We start from the raw sequence: 25371 nt of genomic DNA, 5'->3' as shown, positions 1-25371 counted from the left end.
CATTTCACGTCACAGCTGTTTCTCCTCTAATAACACTCTGCTGAGAATTCAAACTTCCTTGGCCAGCTTTCCCAAATGAGCCATAATTAGGACAAACACCAAGTCCTCATGAGTCAGGGGATAACATAAGTCCTCTTGGCTTTCTCAGTTCTTTGAGGCAAACAGGAAGCCATTTATAATTGTAACGTCTGAGAGATGGTTTATTAAATCTGTCTTATTCAAACTAGAGGACAGACGCCACTGATTCAGGCTTGTGGTCTACAATCTAGCAACAGATCCCTCAGGTTTTTATAATTGTAGGTAATTTTGGAGAGGCTAGCAATAGCAAGCTAGCTTTGAAAGGTCCTTGAAAACACATAAACACACATAGAGCAGAGTGTGTGAAGCAGCATGAGAGATGTCGTTTGTGAGGGGTTGAATGTAACGCTTCTGATTAACTGATGTGTGACAAGAAAACTTTACAATAACAAACATAAATAAATGTATTGTTAAAATGTAACTGCTTGCAGCATTGAGCTAATCCCTACCACTTCCAGAAATAAATGTACAAAAGTTTTCACTGGGGCAGTACATAACTATAGAGTCCATATTGGTACATCACACTCACCGGCCACGTTATTAGGTACACCTGTCCAACTGCTCATAAACGTAAATTTCTTATAATTTGCAAGAGCAGGAAACTGAGGCTACATTTCGCAAAGGCTCACCAAAACTGGACAATAGAATATTGGAAAAACGTCTGGTTTGATGAGTCTTGATTTCTGCTGCAACATTTGGATGGTACGGTCATTGGAGTCAATCAATGGTTCAGTGTTTCAATGTATCAATGGTTAAGGCTAGTGGTGGTGGTGTAATGGTGTGGGGGATATTTTCTTGCCACACTTTGGGCCCATTAGTACCAACTGAGCATTGTGTCAACACCACAGCCTACTTGAGTATTGTTGCTGACCCTGTCCATCCCTTTACAGTGTACCCATCTTCTGATGGCTACTTCCAGCTGGATAACGCACCATGTCATAATTAGCGCGAATCATCTCAGACTAGTTTCTTAATCATGAAAATGAGTTGACTGTACTCAAATGGCCTCCACAGTCACCAGACTCAATCCAGTAGTGCACCTTTGGGATGTGGTGAAACGGGAGATTGGCATCATGGATGTGTAGCCGACAAATCTGCAGCAACTGCGTGATGCTATCATGTCAAGATAGACCAAAATCTCTGAGGAACATTTCCAGTACCTTGTTGAATCTATGTCATGAAAGGTGGCCTGGGGTACGGTTCACGCGAACTCTGGTTCGGTTCACTTCTGGTATGAATGCAATCGTACCAATTAACAGAAGTGAACCGCCAACAGTACAACAAACTATCATTTTTATGATGTTCATTCGTGTGGGTGTGTCTGTGTATCACATACTGTACCTTACTGACAAGCGGGACTGAGCCAGGCAAAGTGATAATGTATGCTTGTCTCCTCCAAAAACAGCTTCTGCTGACATCGAGTTATGTTCTGAGCATTTATAATATTTTTGTGGCAGATAGATGCGAGTCGCTTTCTTACTAAAACCAAAAGGTTCAATAAAAGCGAGATGACCATGATGTGCGGATGTATTTCCATTTTGCCGCTTTGTTTTCTTGTCTGTCAATTGGCAACATCCGTACACAAAACAGCAGCTTTATGATGCAAGACAGTGTGAACACATACCAACCGAGAAGGTGGAAAGGGGGGACAATCAAACTTGGGTACAGTTCAGGCAATTAAACCATGTGTGAAAGCACCCATAGTGATGAAGCCAATTAGTATATATGGGGAGGGATAGGAGACCATGATGGACAGAGGCCAGTGGGCAATTTACTTTTTTCAAAAAACATACTGGGATTTTTAATGACAACAGAGAGTCCTTGGTTTAACTTCGGTGAAAGAACGGTGCTCACTGAACGTATAGTGTATTTGCAAGTATATGAAAAAACTCATTGCATCCACTTCTCTGAAAAATGTACTATGACACTGATAGAGGAACTTTTAAAGGAGACATATTATGAAAAAAAACTTTTATAAGGGGTGTAAACACAGACGTGTGGGAGCAGTCTGTGAATATATCAAGCTTCTAATGGTAAAAATTTATTCATTTTATTTTTCATAACAACTCTTGATAAAAACAGTCTGCAGAAACTTTGGTTGACATTCTCTTTTTGTACGTGTCATCAGAGGGGGAAAGCTCCGCCCATTAGTGATGATCTCTCTTATTAGCATAGGATGTTAGTCTTGTTTTTGAATCTGCCACTATGCTCCGCCCTCTTTTCAAAGGAGCACCATCTCATTTGAATTTAAAGTGACAGTCACTAAAATGGACAATTAGGATCAAAGCCTAAAATGGGCAGTTTCAAAAAGTTATAAAACCTAAATTGTGTAGTATTTTGAGCTAAATCTTCACACACACTCTCTTGGACATAGGTCAATTCCTAGAGGGCCGCAGCTCTGCATGGTTTTGCTCCAACCCTAATCAAACACAGCTGATCCAAGTAATCAAGACGTTCAAGACTCTTCTGAACACTCGAATATTTTAATCAGCTGTGTTTGATTAGGGTTGGAGCAAAACTGTTGCCCTCCAGGAATTGAGTTTGAGACCTATGCTCTTGGGACATTATGAGAGACTTATTTTACATCTTGTAAAAAGCAGCAAAATATAGGTCCCCTTTAAGGGAATCCTCTACCCTACCTATCTTTTTTCACGCATTTTTTTTTGTGAATGTTTACTTGTTGTCAAAATCTGAATGTGAGAATTAGAAGAATAAAAAACGTATAGATGTGAATCTGTAATGAACACTGGTTAATATATACATTTGTGATAGCTCACATGAAGACATCTTTAGTTAAACAGCTGTAATGTACTGTACAAGAGGACATTTTTAGTGCACATGTGGAACTAATGCTGCACCCCAATTCGCACACTATCCGTCCTAAATAGTATTTGAAAACAGAATTAATATGTCTCAAATCTTAGAATGTTGAAAAGAGTGTGCCAAAGGTTCCCGGATGGTTTACTTTTCTGGTAAAAACTCAAAGTGTAGAACCGTCCATACTCTAACCACTAAAATTGCCCACAGTACATTGCATGCTGGATGTGAATTTGATTAGAACTACAAACGCGGGTGAAAAGTGTAAATAAACTACAAACATTGCGGACGTGCGAGACCAACCATCAAGTAGAGAAGCTTCGGTAAAGATGTTTGTACGACTGTTAATTAATATCTAGCCCACTGGAACATGTTTAAACTGCGTTTTCTGTGTTATATTTCATATGTAACAACAATACTGAACATATATAAAGACGTGTTTGGAGATTAACGTCTGAATGAATAACTATTCAAAGACCTGAGGAGATTTCTCTGCATGAAAGACTCGTGAATGGCAGATTAAACTGCTGCTGCTTCTCCAATAAGCAAGTTAATTAAATATGACAGAAATGTGGAGGATTGACAGGGCTTATAACTAAGCAACACAACGATCTGTTAACGAGGAAGTAGTATGTCCCTAAGCTTGCATACTCTTCTGTTACACACTCAAAAAGTATATACTTTTCGTTCACAAAAAAGTACATACTTTGAGGCCTTACTATAAGTTTTGCGAACTGAAACGCAGTATAACACTTTCTAAGAGCAAATTTAAAACCTTCCTTGACCTGAAATACTTCTGGAACCACAACAGATTACATTTAGTCCTCAGAAATACTCACAGCTGAATTCTATTTGCACATTTATTAGAGAAAAGGCGGTCAAATAAGTTAATGCTTAACAACAGCTTCGAAATCTGCTAGTGGTTTAGAGGACTTCTAACACTGGCGATCCACCAAAAAGTGCCAAGAGTTGTAACATTATGATAACAAAAAAAGTTTAATTGGAATGGAATTAATGTTTTTTATCACCTCACAACAAGTAGGTCACTGGTTCAAGTCTCAGCTGGGCAAGTTGGCGTTTCTGTGTGGAGTTTGCATGTTCTCCCCGTGATAGTGTGGGTTTCCTCCGGGTGCTCCAGTTCCCCCCTACAGTCCAAACAAATGCACTATAGGTGAACTTGATAAACTACATTGGTCGTAGTGTATGTGTGTGAATGAGTGTGTATGGGTGTTTCCCAGTACTGGGTTGCATCTGGAAGGGCATCCGCTGTGTAAAACATATGCTGGATAAGTTCATTCCACTGTGGTGACCCCTAATGAATTAAGAGACTAAGCTGAAGAAAAATGAATGAATGAATGAATGTTTTGAGAAATACAATGGGTTTACATAAAAGAGGAAGAAAGAGATAACAAAGGTTTGTTGAGCAAGAAATTAAATCACCACACACATATAGTATGTTTACTAGGCTTTTACTGTGTTAAAGTGTAAGGAAATGGACACTCACATTATGAGAGAACAGACGGCTTGTCTTGGTCTTAATCTGCTTTAGGCCATTGGCTGAATGAAAGAAACTGATTTATCAAAGGTGAAAAGTAAGAGGTCGGCGACTCAGCGGGTGCACGGCTACTAGTTCAGTCTAGGAATCTCCAGACCTGCTTTAGAGGAATGCTATGTCATCTGCGCAGCAAGATAAACATGAGTTTTGAGTGGGCGAATGAGACATCTGGAAGAAACAAGCTTAGGAAGCCCTGAACCTCCAGTACCCTCAAATCCTTGACACAATTTAAGCAGGTCAAAGGTCATGGGAACTGCTAGTAAACAACCTCTTTCTCCCACGATTATAAACACACATGGCTGGATTATGCGTTTCACTGTCAGGAAAATATGGGATATGTTACCCTAAAACAGGACTTTGTAAATCCGCCCCCAATCACATGAGAATCTTACAGTCATCCTAACATTTTGATACTCTCAATATAACAAATGGCCTCGGTCAAAAATAATCTGTTAATCCTTGCTTCACATTCCAAGAGACAAAGCTAATTCATGTGTAATACTGATTTATAAGAAAGTCACTACTAAGAAATCGAATTTGTATGTTCATTATAATCCTGGAAACCGTTGCTTGACAGCATCTAAAACAAACCAACAAAAACAGACTTGATGGCCTTGAAACCATTAGAAAGCATTCAAGTTCAGTGCCAGGAGTTCATCCAGGGAGCAGTGATCTCACCTCTCGTCGTCTATGAGTGCTTGCTAAAAAACAGCTCATTGTTTTGCCTTGTGTTTCACAATCACTTCTGCAATACTTTAACACTTTCCCAATCCTCACATTCATCAAATCCGCGATCCTCATAGCGCCGTAGCCGACTTGACCTTGGATGACAGCACTTGCCGGAATCTTCTCTTCAACTCCTGCATGTTTGGGCTCTTTGGCCTGGCAAGGTGTAGTCCACCTTTTCTCTTCTCCCCGTTTCCTCCTCCCAGCGCTCGGCTCACCTCCTGACATAAGTGCAGAAAAGCAGCCTGGACGCTCTCGTGGTTCTCCCTGGCCGAAGCCTCAAAGTATGGCCCTCCCAATTCATCCGCCAGTGCCTTCCCTTCAGGATCTGGGACCTGTCGGGCACGCAGAAGGTCGCTCTTGTTTCCCACGATGATGACAGGGATGTTACCGCTGGGGTGGATTCGGCGCACGTGTTGGTAGAGAGGCTGGATGGTGCGGTAGCTGTTGAGGTCAGTGATGGAGAAGACGAGCACATAACCGTCCGCCCAGTAAATGGAGCGGTTGATCTGCTCTTGACAGTAAAGGCCGTCGGCATCATCCTGAAATGAGAAATCTGCTGTTAAGGTATTTCCACAGTCTGACTTATCTTATATTGACCTTATTCTACATTAGGGAAGTTTTGGCGATTATTTTAGTACTTCAGATTCAGTTGCCTATTCGAGAAATGACTAGGGATAATGAACGTCAGAAAACGATCAAACTTTATCTTCAAACAAGTGTGTTCATGACCACACATAAAAAGAAGAAGAATATTAAAGACAATATCTGTTTGCAACATGAAGCAGCATAACGAGCTGTTTTAAGGTCTAAAAATCACAACCCAGGCTCATTCTGAAAACAGACCTCTATATACATTTCTGGAGCTACATTTTTTTCTAGTTTTTGTTTACGCGAATTCACCAGAGGCTGCTGTGTATGCTTTTTCAGATCTCAGATTTTTCTCACGAGTGCCATTCGTGCCTGCTGTTCTCACGTAAAATCCACCAGAGGCCGCTGTCCACAGACTGACTGACTGACACATCCTCCTCCTTCCTTATACCCAACCGATAGTGTTTTCAAAAGCACGGATTGGCCTGCCACCCACTTCCCTAAACATTTTTAAAAAGTAATCCAGAAAAAGAAAAGCCCTCGCCTGATTTTACCACGTTTTCAGATGTTGCCACATTCTCACGCTGTTATTTACTTGTTTATTTTATTTTTCGGCTTCTGTTTTTGTCCTACCTGCTTTCAGGAACCAGTCATTGCAGACTCAAACCCTGGTCAACTCCTCTCTGTCTCCTCTATTTTAACTGTCTAGGCTGAAAGTCTAAAGCACATGGCACAAAAAGCATTAAGGGCGTGTCTGAATCCACTTTTGCTATTCATGCCTTGGCGCATGGTCTAACAGGGTTGTGCTTATTCTCTTAATGAGTTATGGGTGTGTTTTGAGCATAACGTGCATTAAACCAATCAGAGTCTCATCTCACATTCCCCTTTAAGAGTCAGTTGCATCACGCCATGGTGCATTTTCTATTTACATGGTGGACTTTGTGAGTGGAAAAACTGAACGCTTCACTAGCGAGAAAACAGTTAAACAGACCCTCTGTCGCATAATAGAAGAAGCTGTGGATTGTGGGCCACAACCTTCAAGTATTTTCATTTGTTCAAATTGATCTATTACATGCACAGTTTCTGGCGTTAACAGTATAGGAGCAAGGAAGTAAACAAGGATGTAAACAATGGGAAATGCTGTTACATTTATATACATTATTATATTTAGCAACAAATTCATATTTATCCGGCAAACCGCTGTAAACAGCCACAATCTTCACCAGCGCTGCAGTGCCTCTCTATGCTGCCGCTTTCCCTGCATTCTACATCTCAAATAACGAAACACAAAAGATATGTGAACGTTTCATATTACTTACACGTGCTACTGAAAATATTTCTTGTCAGGTACACTTTTTTCAGATTTCATTTTAGAGAGCAGGCGTGATATAATAAATTTCTGTCTAATTTAGGCTTAAACTGATACGGCTAACAGCTACTCTGACTGACAGTATTTACACAGCAGAGGCAAAGTGCTTTCACTAGAGGCATGACGCTTTCTCTGGTGACATGGAGCCGATCCGCGAATCACAGCACATTATGTTAGTTGACCAATCCGAGCCTCTTGAGGGCAGGCTTTTAGAGGAACTAGGAAATATGACAGTATTTTATGTTAGCTGAGTAGCTGTATATAATCAAAATAAGATATATGAAAAAATGCTTTGCATCTTATAAACACAACCAAGCCTTAAAATACACTCTGAACCACACCTTTAAAATATTTAAAATGAAACCATTAATATACTGTAATAACATTTCACAATATTACTGTTGATTCAATTCTTTATTAAACAAATGCAGCCTTCATGGGACTTCTTTTAAAATAAAGATATGTTATATAATTACATTATAATAAGGAAAATTATCTGACGGTGCAGAAAATAACATCCACGAATGAAAAAGTGGCAGCTAGAGGGGGAAACATGTTCTATTCTTAGTTTAGCCTATGCTCTTACGAAGCATTGTATGTAAATGACGTAGTCTAGTCAGTTTCTGTATGCCCTCTAATACATCATACACATTTGCACTCTTCATCATTCTCGCCAGATGTAGTAGGTCACGGTGGGGGGGGGGGGGTACATGTTGCCAACTCTTTCATAAAAACTATGAATTCAGACATATCTCCTTTATTAAATCCTATTTCCGTCTACATTAGTAAGGAACTACGCAGTATTTGTCTTTTTCAAATGCCTCACATCAAAATGTTTGACTTACATTTGACTGTTCAAGTCTATAATATAAGACTTATGGAAAGTGGAAACATGCGGCTGAAAAAATGAGCGTTCACTAATGCACACTCTGTATGACTGACTACCAATAAATTGTTTCTAATCTAAATGGTAAGCCACTTCTCAATCATCGTAACACCTATATATACACTGCGCTTGAGCCAGGCTCAGATTCATTGAGTTGAAGAGAGCCCTTCAGCACACATGAGTCAGTCTAATGAGCTTATGGCTGAGCACACCCTCTTTATCTCCCCTGCGCTGCATACTTTGTTTACAGGCCAAATGTTTGAACTAATATTCCCCACAGTTCATCTGAAGCATGCAGGAATCCCACAGGCGAAGAGGCTGACTGATCTAAACGACTGTGATAATACACTACGGGCACACAACGTTTGATGGAGGTTTAGCCGAAAGGCGGAAGGAAGCATTTGGTAGTGTGATTTGAAGTACCTGCAGTGAGACACACGGAGTGTCCTGTACTTGCAAAGAAACTTGCTCCCCATCCAAATTAATCTTCCTTGAATATAAGGCCCCTAGGAATGTTAAACAAGACAGAATAAAAGACTCTACACTTACAGTTTAATTACAGATAAAGAAAATCATGCCGAAAGAATACCTAAAAATCATTCAGTCGAATACACATTACAGAAATAGTGATGATGATGAGTAAACAAATATGACAAAAGCCTTTTTTACAGGTTAGTATAGTATCATAAAGAGAAGGATTATTAAATTGTTTACCTGTGTTGGCTTCATAGTCTCCTATGAATCTCTTAGTAAGAAATCTTACAATCAGAGCTGAAAATGAAAATCAAATGGAGACTTTGTTTCAGCATATCAGGCACATACTGTGCACAAGAAGGCAGAGCTTCAGTGTATGTCGCACCATGGCGTTAAAACATATCCCAGACATCATCATTTTGGGAATTAGAAAGACACACATATTAACTTTATTAATGACTTTAGGAGAATTAAAAGGATAATTCACTCATTTATTTTTACATTTAGTCACATTTACTTGCCCTCAAGTGGTTCCAAACCTTTATGAGTTTCGTTATTCTGTTGAACACAAAAGAAGATACTTTGAAGAATGTTAGAAGCCAGTAACAATTGACTGGTAAGAAAAATAAACACAGTGTAAGTCAATAGTTACTGGTTTCCAGGTTTCTTCACAAATTCTTCTTTTGTGTTCAGCTAAAGAGAGAAAGTCAAACAGGTTAGAACAAGTGAAGGGTGAGCAGGTTAAATAACAGAATTTTTAGTTTTGGTGAACTGTTCCTTTAATGCATAAACATTCAAATAAAAAAGCATTTTTAAATATATAATATTTAATATTAAAGTCATAATAAAACGAATTACTAAGATGAAAAAATATGCATTATGTTATAGCCTACAATATTTAAACGTATATTATATTCAATATGTAGCTTATAGTTTATTTCTTACCCGTTTTTCCGACATTGCTTGCTCCCAGAACAACTATCTTGACGTTTTTGTTTGGCACACAGTCTAGTACAGGGTACTCCGGTATAGGAACTAGCAGAAAGTTGCTAGAGCCACTGCTCATTGTTCTTGGCTGCTCGATAAGAAGACGCATTTAGAAAGCTGTCACTGTTATTCGGCTGGCTGGAAATGCATCTCTTTTCCTCCGCTTATTCGCGCAATATGAGTCCGCTCCACGCGTTATGTGTCTTCCTCATAGCGCCAGAAGTCTTGAGTTATCTCCGCTCGGAAGACTGAGAGAGGTCTGGAGAGATTCTTGAAAACAGATGCGAATATCCAGTGTGTGCACCCCAAACGCTGGCTCCACTTCTGCACCAAATGAAGGTTAATTCTGCATAACGGCCCTCTAATGAACTAACTAGTAAAGTCTAATGAAGTACATCTGAACAGTTCACAACCCGCAGTTCATGATCAGTGGAGCACTTTCCACAACTGCGCCTTCAGCCAAAAAAAAAAAAAGAAAAAGAAAAGAAAGCGAACAAGAGGGGCGTGACTCCTTCAGACCTAAACCCATTTACTATTTTGATATATTTGATGGTTTGAAATGTGCTAATGTTACGAGTGCCATTATTAAAGGGATAGTTCCCCCTCATAATGAAAACATAGTAGGCTAAGTAGTTGCAGGGAAAAATAATATGGAATGAGTTGGAAAATTGCAGGATGACTAGCCTAAATGATGGCAAATTTGGGGTGGTGAACTATCCCTTTAATGAGAGGCACAAGCTGCTTTTACAATGCAACTGGCTTTTTTATTTATGTAATAATTATTAAAGTTATATTTTACTTGTAGTCTATTCATAAACTTAACAAAATATATAATATTGATAATGGAATGATATCCTAGATGTCACAGACTCCTAAACATTCATTAAAGTGTGAGGGACCCCTAACTTAAAATACAACTAAAGTTACAGTATATAGACTACGTTTAGCCTATATATTGTGAAAAAGTAGCTGTATGCTAGCCTAACTATTTAACCCTTGTGCACTGTTCAAATTGACTACTCTTTTGTTGTGTTAGGGATGAAAACATCCACTGAATTAAACTGCTGTAAAAATGCATCAGATTTATTTTTTTTATTTTTTGCATAAATCTGTTAATCAACCTCAGTCCTGATCAAAACAGGATTTTGACTCTTTAATTGCCAAATTCATAATTGATGTCACTGATTTGGTGAGAAAAACACACAAAATGATGTATTTTTAAAATAAAAATTAATTGTGGACTGGATTTTTACGTTTTATCACAGTCTTGGACATGTGAATGAGTAATGATGACATTGGCTTTGATACATTGTTAGATTTTCATTTTTTCTCACAAATTCACTGTTGGTGGCTGTTTTTGCCTCATTGACTTCCATTATAAGCACATTTGATAATGTATAAATACACAGTCTTTGTTTTTGTTTCCTCCATGTAGTTCTGAGAGTTGACATGGATATTTAGATTTTCTCTGACACATCAAGGTAAGTGTGCAAAGGTCACTCTCACACACTCTTAGACACAGATACACACATTAATTTGCTGTTATACTCCATACAAAATCCAGAAACTAAGCTTTTTTGGACCAACTGATGATCAACAGTAAAAATTAACAAGATAACAAAGGTTATCCTTTTCCAAAAGAGAAAAACACCAACACATGCATGATTATGTGTTGTTATGGTTTTGTAATAAAAAAGTGGATATGATGCAAGTCAATGGGGCAAAAACAATGCATCAAAGGCAATGTTATTTCACTTGTCCAAGACTTTGATTAAAAATACTTCAGTCCACAATTACTTTTTATATTGAAAATGCGTCTTTATTCTCCAAATCAGTCACATTATTTATGAATTTGACAATTAAAGAGTTAGAATCCTGTTATTTTTTAAAAAACAATTTAGTTTTAATCAGGACTGAGGTTGAGTAACAGATTTATGCAAAAAAAAAAAAAAAAAAAAGAAATTGAGAAATTAATCTGATGCATTTTTACAGCAGTTTAATTCAGTGGATGTCTTCATCCCGAACATTACAAAAGGGTAGTATATTATCCTAGACTGTATTGTTGCGCTTTAAAAAAAACAAAAAAAAAAAAAAATCAAAGCATTTCCTCAAAATGTGTGTCAAAATAAGATTTGTCAACAAAAATCATTCTGCTATCTGAAACACAGAACAAGTTATGACCAAATTTAGACTCAAACTCAGAGTGGAGGAAAACATGCCCATAAGGATTAAAATATTAGATTTGTTTTTACGTATAGCCTTGGGCTATTATTTTATTTTGCTTTTGTTTCTTTTAGCCTATTTATTTAATCATTGATTGAACAATTCATTTATTGAATATGTCATATTTGTATTAGACTACTTTATATCTCTGAGATTATTTAACAGTGATCATTATTACAGCAGCTCGCTGTTGCTCATTCGTGTGTTCTCTGTAAAGACAGCACGGCGCTAGTGTGACCCCTGCTCGTCTCTTTTCTTTTGTCGTCTTTTCTTCATGTCCAGGGCTCCATCCCCCATGCATGGTCATCTATAAAACACATGGATTAGGTCAAAAGTAAAGTAACACACCGCGTCCGGAATTTAGCATATGAAACTCGTTTCATCAGTCATGAAACCAAACAAGGGCGGATACATACGAATGAGACTTTGAATATTAAATAGGCGACGTAACAGGAAGGTTACCAAGCAACGTCAGCATTATCTAATTAATATTCACACCCCAAGCCTTGCCCATACTACATAAAATAAAAATAGAAGTAATGCAGGGCTGGTACTTTAGGTACTACGCGCTTTTTAGTAGTAACGCTACAATCCTATGCCCCCCCAATCCCCCCCCCCCCCCCCCCCCCACACACACACACATGTTTTACATTTATAATTTCCAAAGCTTCCAACAGTCTAAAAGTTTCCACATATGGATAAATAATGTTTTATACAATCCGGTTACTATACATAATTCACTCCCAATGACGTGGGCATTTCTATACTGTCTGGATGCTTTTCTGAGGTGAAAGACATATTAATATAAATAAATATTTATGCCAATTTTATTCTTATTTTAAAAACTAAATAATTTTTCAGCACAATAATTTACTATATTTTTTACACATGCAAAAATCAGTTGAATACATAAACAATCCACGTTTATTTTTTGGTTTGTTCGTTTACAAGCGGTTTTTAATTTCAACGATTACAATCATTTTTATGTATTGTATAATAAAATAATTAATTATTATTATTCATGTATTAGGCCTTATGACAGTAAAATAAATTTCTAGGCAATTTCGTAGTTTTGATCAGGACTGGGGTTGATTAACAGATTTATGCAAAAATAAAATGAAAGAAAAAAAAAACATCTCTTGCATTTTTTTACAGCAATTTAATTCTGTGGATGTTTTCATCCCGACCATAACAAAAGGTTAGTAAATTTGCCCAGAGTGTATTTATTACATTAAATGCATTGCCATATTTGTTTCTCATATATCCACAAAAGCAAAAATAAATGTTGCAAGACCTTCACAGTTTTAGGAAGGTAAGTGATACATTTCAGATACAGTCTTAAAACATTTGAAACTATTAATAAAAAAACACATTTTATTAATTATGTCTAATTTTCCAGTATTAGTGAAGTTATATACTTAAACCACTTCTTTAAAAAATAATTTTGTAAATTAAAAGAGTAAACGGGTGTTTTGGCCATAGTAGGATTAGTAATATCGCGTACTGCGCAGCTGCCAGAGAGCGCGAGGCGACACTCCCTCATTCCGCTACGAGCTGCTGCTGGACCGACTGAAGGATTCACCGGAACTCCAGCCCGTGCGGCTGTCACACTTTTAAATAGGGGTTCGGTCCAATATGGCGGCAGACGGATGGAAATACTGATGACAGTCCGAAAGATCGCCTCGATTTGTACGATGGTGAGTTTTCTCTAGTAGAAGTGAGTGTTGTCCCGTCCACTGCGTCTAACCTGTGTTTGGATTAGCTTGCTAACAGGGCTAGCTCAACAGCTAACAGATAAACAACCGTGTCATGACATGGCAACACAGCCACAAAAAGTTTGCACATCACCCTTTCTGCGTTTAAAGGCGCAATAGAAGTTTGGAGATGCGGTTAAATGTACTTTTAAGCGTTTTTGCGAGATAATTTGATATTGCGTTCAAGGGTCAAATGTATAGGCTAGCGTATTAGCGAGCGATACACATAATATTAATGTTTGATTAGCCGGGCAGCTCAGCATTATTTAATTTACCCTAATGTTAGTCATTGGGACGATTTTACACGTTTACTATTGTTTTGTAAAGGAAATGGGTGGTCAGAGGTAACAGGCGAGGTCATGCATGAGACTACAGTTCCTGCTTCTTCTTCTGCTGCTGCTGCTGCTGTTGTTGTTATTGTTGCTGTTTTACGATTGTGTGTGTGTGTGTGAGAAGATACAACTGAAAACAGTTTCAATGAACTCAGTGTTTTTGTTGTGCTGGAATGATCACGTAAACAGATACATTAGAAAGTGAGTACAGTAGATTGAGTACACCGAGTACAGAAACATGTACTGTGTGTACACAGTGTTTTATGAATTAAAATATCCTTCATCTGGGGTAAGTGCTATGGTGGTTGTATTTTATATAAAAAAATGTATATCATATCAGTCAATAAATGCTTTAAATAACAGATATTTATGTGGCAACTTCCTTATTTATCAGCATTTACTGATATTGACTTGGCGACAAGACACATGGATTTACACCATATTGATTAGGCTTGAATTATGTTAAAACTGTATTATTGTGCGTTTATTACTGCGTGTATATTATTTGAAAGTTATTTTTTTGCTTGGAATTAAAGAGGTCAAGTCTTGGGTTGAGATGATGAAACAAAAAGCTGTACATGTAGTTGCCTTTTCGCACAGTCATGATGAATCAGATCCTTCCAGGAACAACATTTTCAGTTGGATTGAATCTATTATTATCAAGGCCAAAAAGATTGCTGTTTGTATCTAAGAAATTACTTATAACTCTATGTCTGGGTCTTTATTGCAGTGAATGTGATTAATATACATCCTGCCTTTGTTTTTTTTTTTTAACAACAGTGTTGGAGAATGTATTCGGTGACCATGTTCTTGGATAAAAATACAAGTCAAACTATGAATACAGTTTTACTTTTCTTTTTTGAACATTATTTTTATTGGATTTTTCCAAATTAAACACAAAGTACAGAATACTCTAAATAGATCTTTCATTCCTACACATACTGCCCTATACATACCCCAAACCTCCAACCTGTAGTGCCACAAATAAACCATGAATAAAATTAAACAAGAAAACATAAAAAGGTCAGGTCCTGAGCATTCTGTCCTGTTATACTCAAGTGAAAAATGAAGCTGCCCCAGTATTTGGCAAACAAATCTTGATGCTTTTTCAAATAAAACACAATTTTTGGCATATAAGATGACACTTCTTTAGTCCAGATGGATGTAGAAGGTTGTTTAGAATCATTCATTCATTCATTCATTCATTTTCTTTTCAGCTTAGTCCTGTTATCAGTCAGGGGTTGCCACAGCGGAATGAACCTCCAATTTATTCAGCAAATGTTTTACACAGCGGATGTCCTTTCAGCTGCAACCCATCACAGTAAAACATCCATACACACTCATTCACACACACATAGACTCCGGACAATTTAGCTTACCCAATTCACCTTTACCACATGTGTTTGGACTGTGGGGTAAACCGGAGCACCCGGAGGAAACCCACGCGAACATGGGGAGAACATGCAAACTTCACACAGAAATGCCAACTGACCCAGCCGGAGCTTGAACCAGCGACCTTCTTGCTGTGAGGCGAGAGCGCTACCCACTGCGCCACCGTGTCACCTGGTTTAGAATCCTCCCATCTCAAAATTTATACATTTTATGGCTGCTGGTAGAACTAGTCTGACAAATCTCAGATTATTGCTTTGTTTATCAAGTAGTGTATCTCCTAAGAGGGTAAGTCTAGGCTCTCTAGGAACATTAGTACCTACAACTATGGCACCTCTTATGCCCCGTTTCCACTGAGTGGTACATTACGGTATGGTTCAGTATGCTTTTATGGCCGTTTACACTGTTAAAAGGTACCAAAAAGCGAACCGTACCGTATTACTTTTTGCCTAGCCTTTTGGAAGGGTACCTAGCACAACAAAAGGGTACCAAAAGGCAGAGTAAGACGCGCAGCTGAACGCTATTGGTTTACAGAGATATATCACTAGCTCGTGCACAAGCTAGGAGAATAAAAACAAAGGAAGCGCCATTTTTGTCAGCTGAGACATTACACCGTATTAAAATATACATATAATAACAAGCCATGGTCGGCCTGAGCATGAACAAACCTTGTTGTCGTCTTGAAGCAGAATTTACCCTGTGCCCTGTAGTTGTTTACAAGGTCGTCTAAAGCGCGAGTGGTTTCACCTTCTTGAGTTAGCTCGCCACACATCTTCAATTGGAATAACTAACTTCTTGGGCTGATGATAATAATGTGTGTGTGGTTATTAAAGTGCTTCTGACACCCGATCCTTTCAGAAATGGAGTGACGCTCAAAAAATTAAGGAGAAGCCGGAAAAAACAAAGGAGCAGATGATTCTTTTAGTAACCTAAAACATGAACAAACTGCCATGTTTAACTATTGTCATCACCTTTTAGACTATTATGAACTGGAGATGACGGAATTACTTTCTAACATATGTTACATGTGCTAGTGAAGATTAAAGATACAGATGAGAGGTTTGCTCTGACGGTAGGCTATGTTGCGTGTTTTTGAACCCGAATAAGGACTAAATGTATGTTATGTGTAGTTTTTCTGTAATTGGTAACAAATCAGAGACTGTAAGAGTCTGTATGTGTTCATATATTTTCCATTTATTTATTTATTTTATATAATTGCAGACATTACAGTAGGATATTTTTATCATTGATCTGCAGTTATAATCAAGTCCTGTTCATAGAAAGGTTAGTAATGAACATTTATACACAAGTGTTTGTGTATTAAGCATCTTTCAGAAGTGCTTCTCATATGATTTGTGAATGACCCGCACAGCTTTACTTTGACATTTCCTCAAGTGAGAATGACATCGACTGAAACTTTCTGTTGTACACCATGCCTACCATTGGTACCCTTTGGCAGTGGAAACGCAAGCCTGATAAAGGTGACCCGTACCGTACCACTCAGAGGAAACAGGCCAAAAGACCTCTTTCCAATATTCTTCAGGGCATATACATCTAGGACAAAGCTCTGGGTAGGAGCTTTTAAAAGAATGCACTCTACCTGGAGTATAGTAAACTCTTTGTATCACATTAAATTGGATGGAGTTTATGATGACTATTGATAGAAAAAGTCTGAGCTTTCACACATATTGTTTCCCATTCATTCTTCATCTGTGAATGAGCACTCCAAGTCTTTTTCCCACTTAGATTTTAAAGTTTTACTTTTCACACCTCAATCTCTGTAAATGTCTTAAGGATGTGCAGGAGTATACTGCACTGAACGGTTCTCCTCAGAGTCAGATAAGGGGCTTTCGCACTAGAGGAACCTTTTTAGAGTTGATTTTTTTCACCATTGATGAATGTACATCTGCTATTTGCACCACAGGAATTGGGAATGATTTTCATTCTAGGAACACTGTTTGGAAGAACTTAACTCCACTCCTGTCCTGCTACAGAGTTTGATCTAACTCTATTCCATTGTGGAACTACCAGTGATCATATGCTGACTAGGCATACTATCTTACAAAACATAGGATAATGTTAGTGGCATTTATCCATTGCATTTGTCTGCAGCACTGTGTTATTTGCTCAGTGATATTCATGCACTACAAGTTGTCTTTGGTGATTTAGTCCTTTTTTTTTAAACCGCATAACTTTTACACCTACGTTCAATCTCCTTTATCGGGATACACAAACTGCGCTTGATATCACTGTTGGCTGACTTTCATCACTTTACATTTCCTAGTAACATTTTTGAGTGCAACCAAGTAAATAGTACAGGTAGAACTTTTATAGTATAGGTAAAATTTTGTAGAGCTGTAAATGTGTCTTGCTGTTCGTGTGTACCCTTAAACCAGTGGTTCTCAATTCTGGCCCTCGGGGCCCCCCGCTCGTTACATTTTGGGCAACTACTGCCCTAAACACAATAACAAGATCTTCTGTTAGAGAAGAACAATTTCATAGACATCTGGCAAACAGCCTTCTACAGCCTGTTGCACACCAGCCACCGCGGCATGCCACATCTCCTCATTGTTTTCTTTTTGCAGTGGATAGACACTGAATGCAACATTGTTTTGCAATTTATAAGACGTGGCGTCTGGCGTGAGACTTTAAAATCTCTCTCTCGACTTGACATTCCAGTGTTTTATGTTGGTAAATTGATCTTGTTGTGTTAAATTTGTTGTTCTCTTGTCTGAGCCCTGTGGATATGAGATGGAAATTAGTAGCATGTCAATGAAGGCGGAGTTCCAGAACACACAAACCAATTGCATAATCGGCATAGACCAATGGTAGCTCAAAGGTGTTTAGGAGTCAATTGAATGCTAAGCTTTGGTGAACTTTTTTTGAACTGCTGAAATGAACTAAAATTAAACTTCTGTTTGGATGGTTTTTGTTCGAAATGACATAATTTCAGTTCATTCTTTGGTTTTGTTTGAAGTATACTGGAGCCTTAAAGAGCACCTATTGTGGGTTTTTGAAAATGACCTTCTATGTAGTTTGTAACACAGCTCTAAATGAAGTGAAATATACAGCTAAGGCTTAAAAAACAGTCGATTCATAGTGGTTAGAATGAATCATCTTCAAAACGAGTCTTTAGCTGGTTTGGCGTGACGTGGCTACGAAACATAAGCCCCGCCCAATTGTTGTGCGCGCAAACCCGTGAAAATTTAAACCTGCAGCCCCGCCCAGTAACCCAGCAGCAAATACAAACAGATCCTGAAGTCATCATGAGTCATGAAGATGCTGTGCTTACCTGGATATTATTGGAAGTGTGGGGGAAATGGACGATTTGTTCGTTTGTTAAAGGAAGGATCAGAAAAGACTACTGATGTATGAGACTTTTGAGACTAAAGGACAGACAATACACCAGGGGTGCGTGCAAAATAAGGCCGAGATCTGAAGGAGGAGATCTGGTGAGCTCCGCTACAACCCCCTGGCTGGGGATGTGATCTCTGGGCAAAGCAGAGTACAGGTAAGCCTTGTTAACTTATAACACTTCACGCAAGAGGTGCCACAGCAATGATTCAGTTCAGTTCAATTCAATTCACCTTTATTTGTATAGTGCTTTTACAATGTAGATTGTGTCAAAGCAGCTTCACATAAAAGGTCATAGTAAATTGGAACAGTGTAGTTCAGTTTGAAGTGTTTAAGTTCAGTTCAGTTTAGCTCAGCTCAGTGTGGTTTAATAATCACTACTGAGAGTCCAAACACTGAAGAGCAAATCCATCGATGCACAGCTCTATAGATCCCGAACCATGCAAGCTAGAGGCGACAGTGGAGAGGGAAAAAAACTTCACTAATTGGTAAAAGTGAAGAAAAAAAAACCTTGAGAGAAACCAGACTCAGTTGGGCACGACCATTTTAATTTCTCCGCTGGCCAAACGTCTTGTGTAGAGCTGCAGTCTCAGTGGCGGAGGCTGGAAGCTGGCCTCAGCGAAGACTTATCTATCCCTGGAGCTTCACAGGTCTCATGCTCTCCACTCCTCCATGACCACCACAGTAGCTGCTCAGGATACGGCCTGGTCCAGGATATGGAAACCTTGGGATCATCTCGTCGCTGGTCTTGGATCGAATAATTGAAAATGGTCTTTCAATCGAAATGATTGCAAATAGAAATGATCTAAGTTACAGCTGAGAAGAAACAAGAGCTCCAAAATGAAAGATAATGAAATCAGACCTGGCCCACACACATTTCATAAGTGTAAGTAAGTGGCCGTCTCCTTGTTTTCTCTAGCTAGCAAATGATGTATTTAATTGTGCTTTGTTACTTTTAACCACTTGTTCTGTATCAGGTTAACTCTTTATATTCTCATATCGCGTCTAATGCCACTTTGTAACGCGACACGTGCCGCTTTGTTTACTGATTTAAATGCGTTTGAGCTCGTGTACCACTGCTGTTTGTCGTTGCTATGGCCATCGTCAGCTGTTCCTACACACGTGCGGTGGTCAAGATTCAGAATAGTTTAGCTTTTGCTGCTGTGTGGATTAATTCTGAGTGTGTATCATAGTTAAGAATGGAGCAATATGCTGGTGTTTAACTACACTGCTTTTGGTGGTAAGGGGTCTTGAATAACACTGTTGAGTAAGTTTTACTATGAAGCGTGTTTCGGGAATCCGCTGCGATGGGATCCTATACCAATGTTGGTGAACGGGGGGCTTGACAAACTGCTAGGCATTTTACCGTCTCGCACTGAGCGCTCTTGACCAATCACAACAGGCTGTCATCGGTCCAATCACCGCACATTAGCTTAGATTAGGTTTGGGAACAAGTGAATCGCTGAACGATTCATATGGGAGTCGCTGGGATAATCAGGTAAAAATAAATTCATATTATAAGACCATGAAAGTGTTTTTTGACCTTGCATGCATATCAGTATGTTGTTGGAGACCCATACAACCGAAATATGACCCTTTTTAATGTATATTATGGGCTCTTTAAAGGTTCCATGAAGTGCTTTGAAATATGCATTTTTGTTTGATGTTTGACGTAATCTCCACCGAAACACAAAGAGAGGTGTTAAAAAGGTCTTAAATTTGATAAATAAAATGTTACTAAGTGTGTGCAATGGTAAAGGTAGATCAACATCTGTAAGATGTGAATAATAATAATACAGGAAAACCTAAACTCTGTAAACAAAACAAGTTATGATAATCAAATCTGAGCTTTCAAGTAAAGGAACCAGCCATCATTATTTAAATACATGCTGCAACAATACAAATTGTGAAGTTGGATGACTACATTACCACTATGCTAATGGAGAGCGGCTGGGATGCACAAGAAAAGAAACCAAAAAGCCACTCTGGTGACATCCTTACATTCTTTTTTATTTACAATCTCCTGACTGCTGCAAGTGTTTGGGTTAGGACATGGGCGGTATATCGAGTTCTGGGGATGTATCGAAATGATTCCCCAACGCAATACGAGATTATCCAATATCTTTCATATTAAAATGGTTTGAGGCCACTCGTGCGCATTCTGTGCAAAACACACCACTCCGAGGTAGCACACGAGCTCTGCTTGCACAAATGTGCGCATGCGGAAATGAATAATTCACTCCCTGAGTCATACAAAAATTTTGTTAAAATGAACTAATCGTTCAAGAACGACCCATCACTGATGCGACATGGAGGAGCAAGCAGTGCCGGTGTTGTATCGAAATCTGACCCCCCGGACAAATCTGACAACCCCTCACATACATGCGTGTCACACAGTGCCTGCAGCTGTCTCAGCGGTTTATCAGAAAGAACGAACATAGAAGCCCTGTCAATTTGACAAGCAGCACCTGAATGTGTTCAAAATAATTAAAAACGCCAAAATAGGACAAATTTATACCGCATTTTAAAAGTGAAACCACCTCATATTCACTGATTATAAGTTCAGTATTACAACATGGTCTCTTCTTTACATTTATTTTATAACACATTTAGCTCTGCGTTCTGGTCTGTTATTGCATATTGACTGATTCTGATTATATTATAATTATTGTATTTATTTCTTTATTTATTTCTTTATTTATTTATTAATTATTTATTCTGTATAATTGATTTATTTATTTTAGCCCATTAACTGGAGGACGTGATTTGATTTGTGTGTGTGCCTAGTGTACAAACGGTTGGTGGTTAAAAATAAAAAAACATGCATTTGGCTACCAAACATTTTTTTTTCCATTTTAATATCTTGCTGTTAGCTACAAATAACAATATATGAATGATAATTATAATGATTATAATGACAGGGAGGGAAACCCCTATGTTTCAATTATATTTTGCTCAAAAACTGGTCAATAAAGTTTTAATAAAGGCTTTGACTCTCAATTAATATCGCCCATGCAGCCCTAGTTTGGGTGCGCTGTGTTTGTCTGAGGTAATTAGTCTGCCGTTACTGAAATGCGTAAATTCCATACAAAATGTTAAGCAGATTGATTAGTTCTATATACATGAATCACGGTGCACTTGCGGCATTTGGAAAAGTTCAGATGTTTGTTTTTTATTTTATTTTTTTATAAAAACTATTTGTACTTGGAAATGCGCGCTTGTCACATACGTGTCGCTTGCAGACTATGTGTGCGTCATGCAAGTTGTGCTCCTCCATTGGAAATGACAAACTTACACTCTAAGCTTATTGGCATTCCTTCAAAGGCGCACGGTCAGCTGCCACATTTTAATTAAACTATAGCGCTTCATACCGCAACTACATACCAAACTTTTTTTATCGTTATTGACAATAGTGTTCGATAGGGCTGGACAATAATTCGATATCAATATATATCGCGATAGATTTTTTTTTTAATAACTGTGATATGATTTCTAAACACATTTCCGGTATTTCGATATAAATTTCCATATATACATTATTGTATATATAAAATCTTATACATTGTATCACTTGTCACTGAATGACGGTCAGTGCTCAGCCGTCAGAAAGAGCATAATGCTACTAGCGTGGTGATGCACATCACAGACACGCTGCCAGCGCTCAGCAGTTAGTTAGCTCAGTCATGAAAAGTTTTAGCTACAAAATGAGTGCCCTGAATACAGATGTGAATCAACAAGCTTCCACAAGAAAGAATGCAGCAAGAGGAAAGTGGAAGAGTGGTGTGGAAGTGGTTCGGCTTTTTAGGTTTTAATAAACGTATAGTTTTGGTGCTCTGCAGCTTCAAACCAGCGGTGTGAGAAGAGAACGCAATGAAGTAAACACAGATGACTATGAGGCGCCATGTAGGATTTAAATTAAACTTCACTCATAAACACATACATAATACGTGCAAACACACCTATAAATTAGTCGCATATACACCTTTACTATTGAATGTTCAAAACATAAACTTTATAACTTCATAAACTTGATGCATGCATACACACACACGTAGATATAAACTCGATCCTTGCATAAACACCCAGATTAACACTGGTACGTACAACTTGATCCTTGCATATACTGGATCTTTGCATAAACACCCAAATTAATACTCACACACACAAACTTGCTGCATGCTGGCATGTAGCACTCGTGCAAACTTACAAAATATAATTCACAAACATATTTAGGAATCTGGTTATTGCAAAGCTGATGAAATAGAAAGAATGTGATTAATAGAGGTATTAAATCTGTTAAATAATAAAACTGTGTTATATAAAATAAAATAAAACATTAGTCTATACAAATCGACTATATAAAATATATAAGAAATATTATATGTTAAACCTTTTTAATTTAATTGGGTAATTATACACAGAAAATTAGACACATCGAACCTTTAAAGGATGTTCAAGCTATAAAAGCAACCAGAACTATGAATATACTCAAACAACTCTTTTTCTATTGCAAATATTAATGTAGTCTTTACCCTTTTAGATTTTTTTATTATTATAATTATTATTATTCTTTTTCTACGTTTTTTTTTAATGATGTGGATGTCATAATTTTAAGATTTTGGTATTATTTTGATTGTTAAATATTCAGAATATACAAGAAAAAATCTCTCTCTCTCCCTCTCTCTCTCTCTCTCTATATATATATATATATATATATATATTTATATTTATATATATAAATAAGCTGAGTCTGAGAGTTTTATTTATTTGATAGATTATTTGTACTGTTTTTATTTTTAAAAAAAGTTGTAAGAGGCTGGAGGTATTGTAGACTTTGCAAATTCAGTTTGCAGACATTTGTGGGTACAGACATCCATTGTGTGCGTTCTTGGCAGTTTTTTTCCTGTCTTTTTAATATTGTCCATATCGATATCGGAATTACATCGTATCGACCGAAATTAAGAAATATATTGTGATATAAATATTTGCCATATCGTCCAGCCGTAGTGTTCAGTCAATAAACACCGATAGCTCTTTTATCGTCCAGCCCTAATGTTAATATTACAGTAATTTAGAAGAATTGAATATTCACTTAATTCTTCGTATACCAGTGGGCGCAGCCATTTGAATCATTTTGGCTCAAGACTTCCGTTCTCATTCACTTCCATTCATTTTTAGACGTTAAAAACTGCTCGTTTTGCTGCTTGATGTTGCAAACTGATATTTTCTCATTATATTATTCTACTTTGTCTGTATATTCATGCAACCACTTGTTTGTGGAGCAAGTAATTTGACCGTTTTCTGCCATTTATTATTCCTAGTCATTTCTACACTGAAAAAAATTATTCAAAGATGATTCCTTGGATTTACTCAATTTTTTTACGTTAAGTGGTTGTAAACAATTTATTTGTGTTAAATTTAAACAAACAAATTAAGTTGAATATTGCTCAATTTAATTTGTTTGTTTAAATTCAACACAAATAAATTGTTTGCAACAGTTTTGCATGCAGCACTTTTTTCAGTGTACCATAGGCAACTGAATCTGAAGTTCTTAAACAATCACAAAAACGAGCGCACTTCCGCATTGAAGAATAAGTTAATAGTGCACTGCACTCCCAACAAAATGGACAGGTATTGGACACTTTGCAATAAATGTCACTATTTACATGCTATTTGAACTCACATTGCTAGCATTCAATACAGAATAAAGCACCTAATCATCATACAAGGTGATCTTTGTCACAGTTCGTGCTGTTGTTTCACCTGTGATATTACAGAAATAGAAATCTTTTAAAAAAATAATAAAATGAACCCAGTTGTGTTGTGGGTAATTAGGAAAAAAGCTCATTTTAACATGGGAAAAGCTTTTATTGCGTGTCGCAGTGACACAGTGTTAGCCTGAATGGGAAAATATGTCATACAAGTTACTTGTGCATTTTACCTAATGAAATAACATCATACATTATACCTCAGATACTAAGAGCACTTACAGCTTGATGTTTTCCCCTGGTAAAACAGAGTGGCTGCACTTGCCCAGCAACTGCATCCTGTAAATGCCAAGCCTGGCATCACGCTCCACAAACAGGATGTTCCTGTTACTCTCAAATAGGTTCCTGGTACCTTGTATTATTGAGACCCCATGAGTAGGGCCAGACGGAATCTGCAGACATTTTTTGCTATTTCTGCGCAGAATTTTGTTAAAAATCTGCAGATTTATGCAGAATGATTTTAGGAGTATCATAACTAAAGCCTTAATATATGAAATAAAAAGTAATCCCTTTTAAAAAAATGTATGTTTACAATGCAAATCCAATTAGATCCACTTTATTTGGTAAAAAAGCAAGTCTCTCATATAATATATCTACTGAAAGACAGGAAATATTACTTTACAAGCTGTGTTGTATATAAATCATATGAACATTTTAATATTAGTCAATAATATTACTGAAATTAATTTTAAAAATGAATATAAATTCACACACATTTACACAAGTAAATAAACAATCAATGATGGGCTAAAAATCTGCTGAAATATGCGGAATTGCACGCAGATTTCTTGTGGGCATACCCATGGGCAATAATAACTATTGTGGCTTTTTTTCTTTCTCTCTCTCCAGGGCGCCAATGCCTCTGCTTTGGAAAAGGAGATTGGACCGGAACAATTCCCTGTTAATGAACACTACTTTGGGCTGGTCAATGTGAGTTCACATAATTGTCCGCAAATGTGCTATATATAGTAGATGACCTTGCCGTTTTTGCTTTTACATTTTAAAGCACCTTAATCTAATGCGCTAGTGCCATCGCTTAATGGCAGACTTGGCAAGCATGTATAAAAA

The 25371-nt window shown here is 37.6% G+C and overlaps 2 protein-coding genes across 4 annotated transcripts in view; one reads left to right on the top strand and one right to left on the bottom strand.

The window, feature by feature from the left end:
• Positions 1-4348: 4348 nt before the first annotated feature.
• rasl11a (RAS-like, family 11, member A) lies at positions 4349-9930 on the bottom strand. 3 transcript variants are annotated; one of them, XM_056462126.1, is made up of 6 exons: positions 9442-9930; positions 9149-9189; positions 9018-9054; positions 8737-8793; positions 8446-8528; positions 4349-5718 (listed from the first exon to the last, which is right to left on the bottom strand). In XM_056462126.1, exons 1-6 carry the CDS (start codon positions 9590-9592, stop codon positions 5248-5250), a joined length of 840 nt encoding a protein of 279 aa, XP_056318101.1. In that variant the 5' UTR covers positions 9593-9930; the 3' UTR covers positions 4349-5247. The 3 variants fall into 3 exon arrangements, with proteins under 3 accessions (XP_056318101.1, XP_056318103.1, XP_056318102.1); XM_056462128.1 differs by having other exon boundaries at positions 9018-9076; positions 9442-9558; XM_056462127.1 differs by lacking the exons at positions 9018-9054; positions 9149-9189.
• Positions 9931-13264: 3334 nt separating this feature from the next.
• Positions 13265-25371, top strand: part of usp12b (ubiquitin specific peptidase 12b) — a 27628-nt gene continuing 15521 nt past the window's right edge. Inside the window, exons 1-2 of the mRNA XM_056462125.1 lie at positions 13265-13403; positions 25153-25233. Coding sequence (XP_056318100.1) covers positions 13356-13403; positions 25153-25233 — 129 coding nt within the window. The 5' untranslated portion in view covers positions 13265-13355. The remainder of the gene's footprint in view (positions 13404-25152; positions 25234-25371) is intronic.

The sequence above is a fragment of the Danio aesculapii genome, chromosome 7 (genome assembly GCF_903798145.1).
Source record: "Danio aesculapii chromosome 7, fDanAes4.1, whole genome shotgun sequence".
NCBI lineage: Eukaryota > Metazoa > Chordata > Actinopteri > Cypriniformes > Danionidae > Danio > Danio aesculapii.
Note: the sequence above shows the minus strand (reverse complement) of the source record. Positions and strands in the feature narration are given on the sequence as shown.

What these genes read in the sequence shown, in the direction of transcription:
- rasl11a (XM_056462126.1), bottom strand. Translation starts at nt 9,592, where the DNA reads ATGCGTCTTCTTATCGAGCAGCCAAGAACAATGAGCAGTGGCTCTAGC. An exon ending in GTGAAGAAACCTGGAAACCA is followed by an intron (nt 9,055 to 9,148) that starts GTAACTATTGAC and finishes TGTGTTCAACAG; the next exon opens with AATAACGAAACTCATAAAGG. An exon ending in CTCCGTGTGTCTCACTGCAG is followed by an intron (nt 5,719 to 8,445) that starts GTACTTCAAATC and finishes TTCTCATTTCAG; the next exon opens with GATGATGCCGACGGCCTTTA.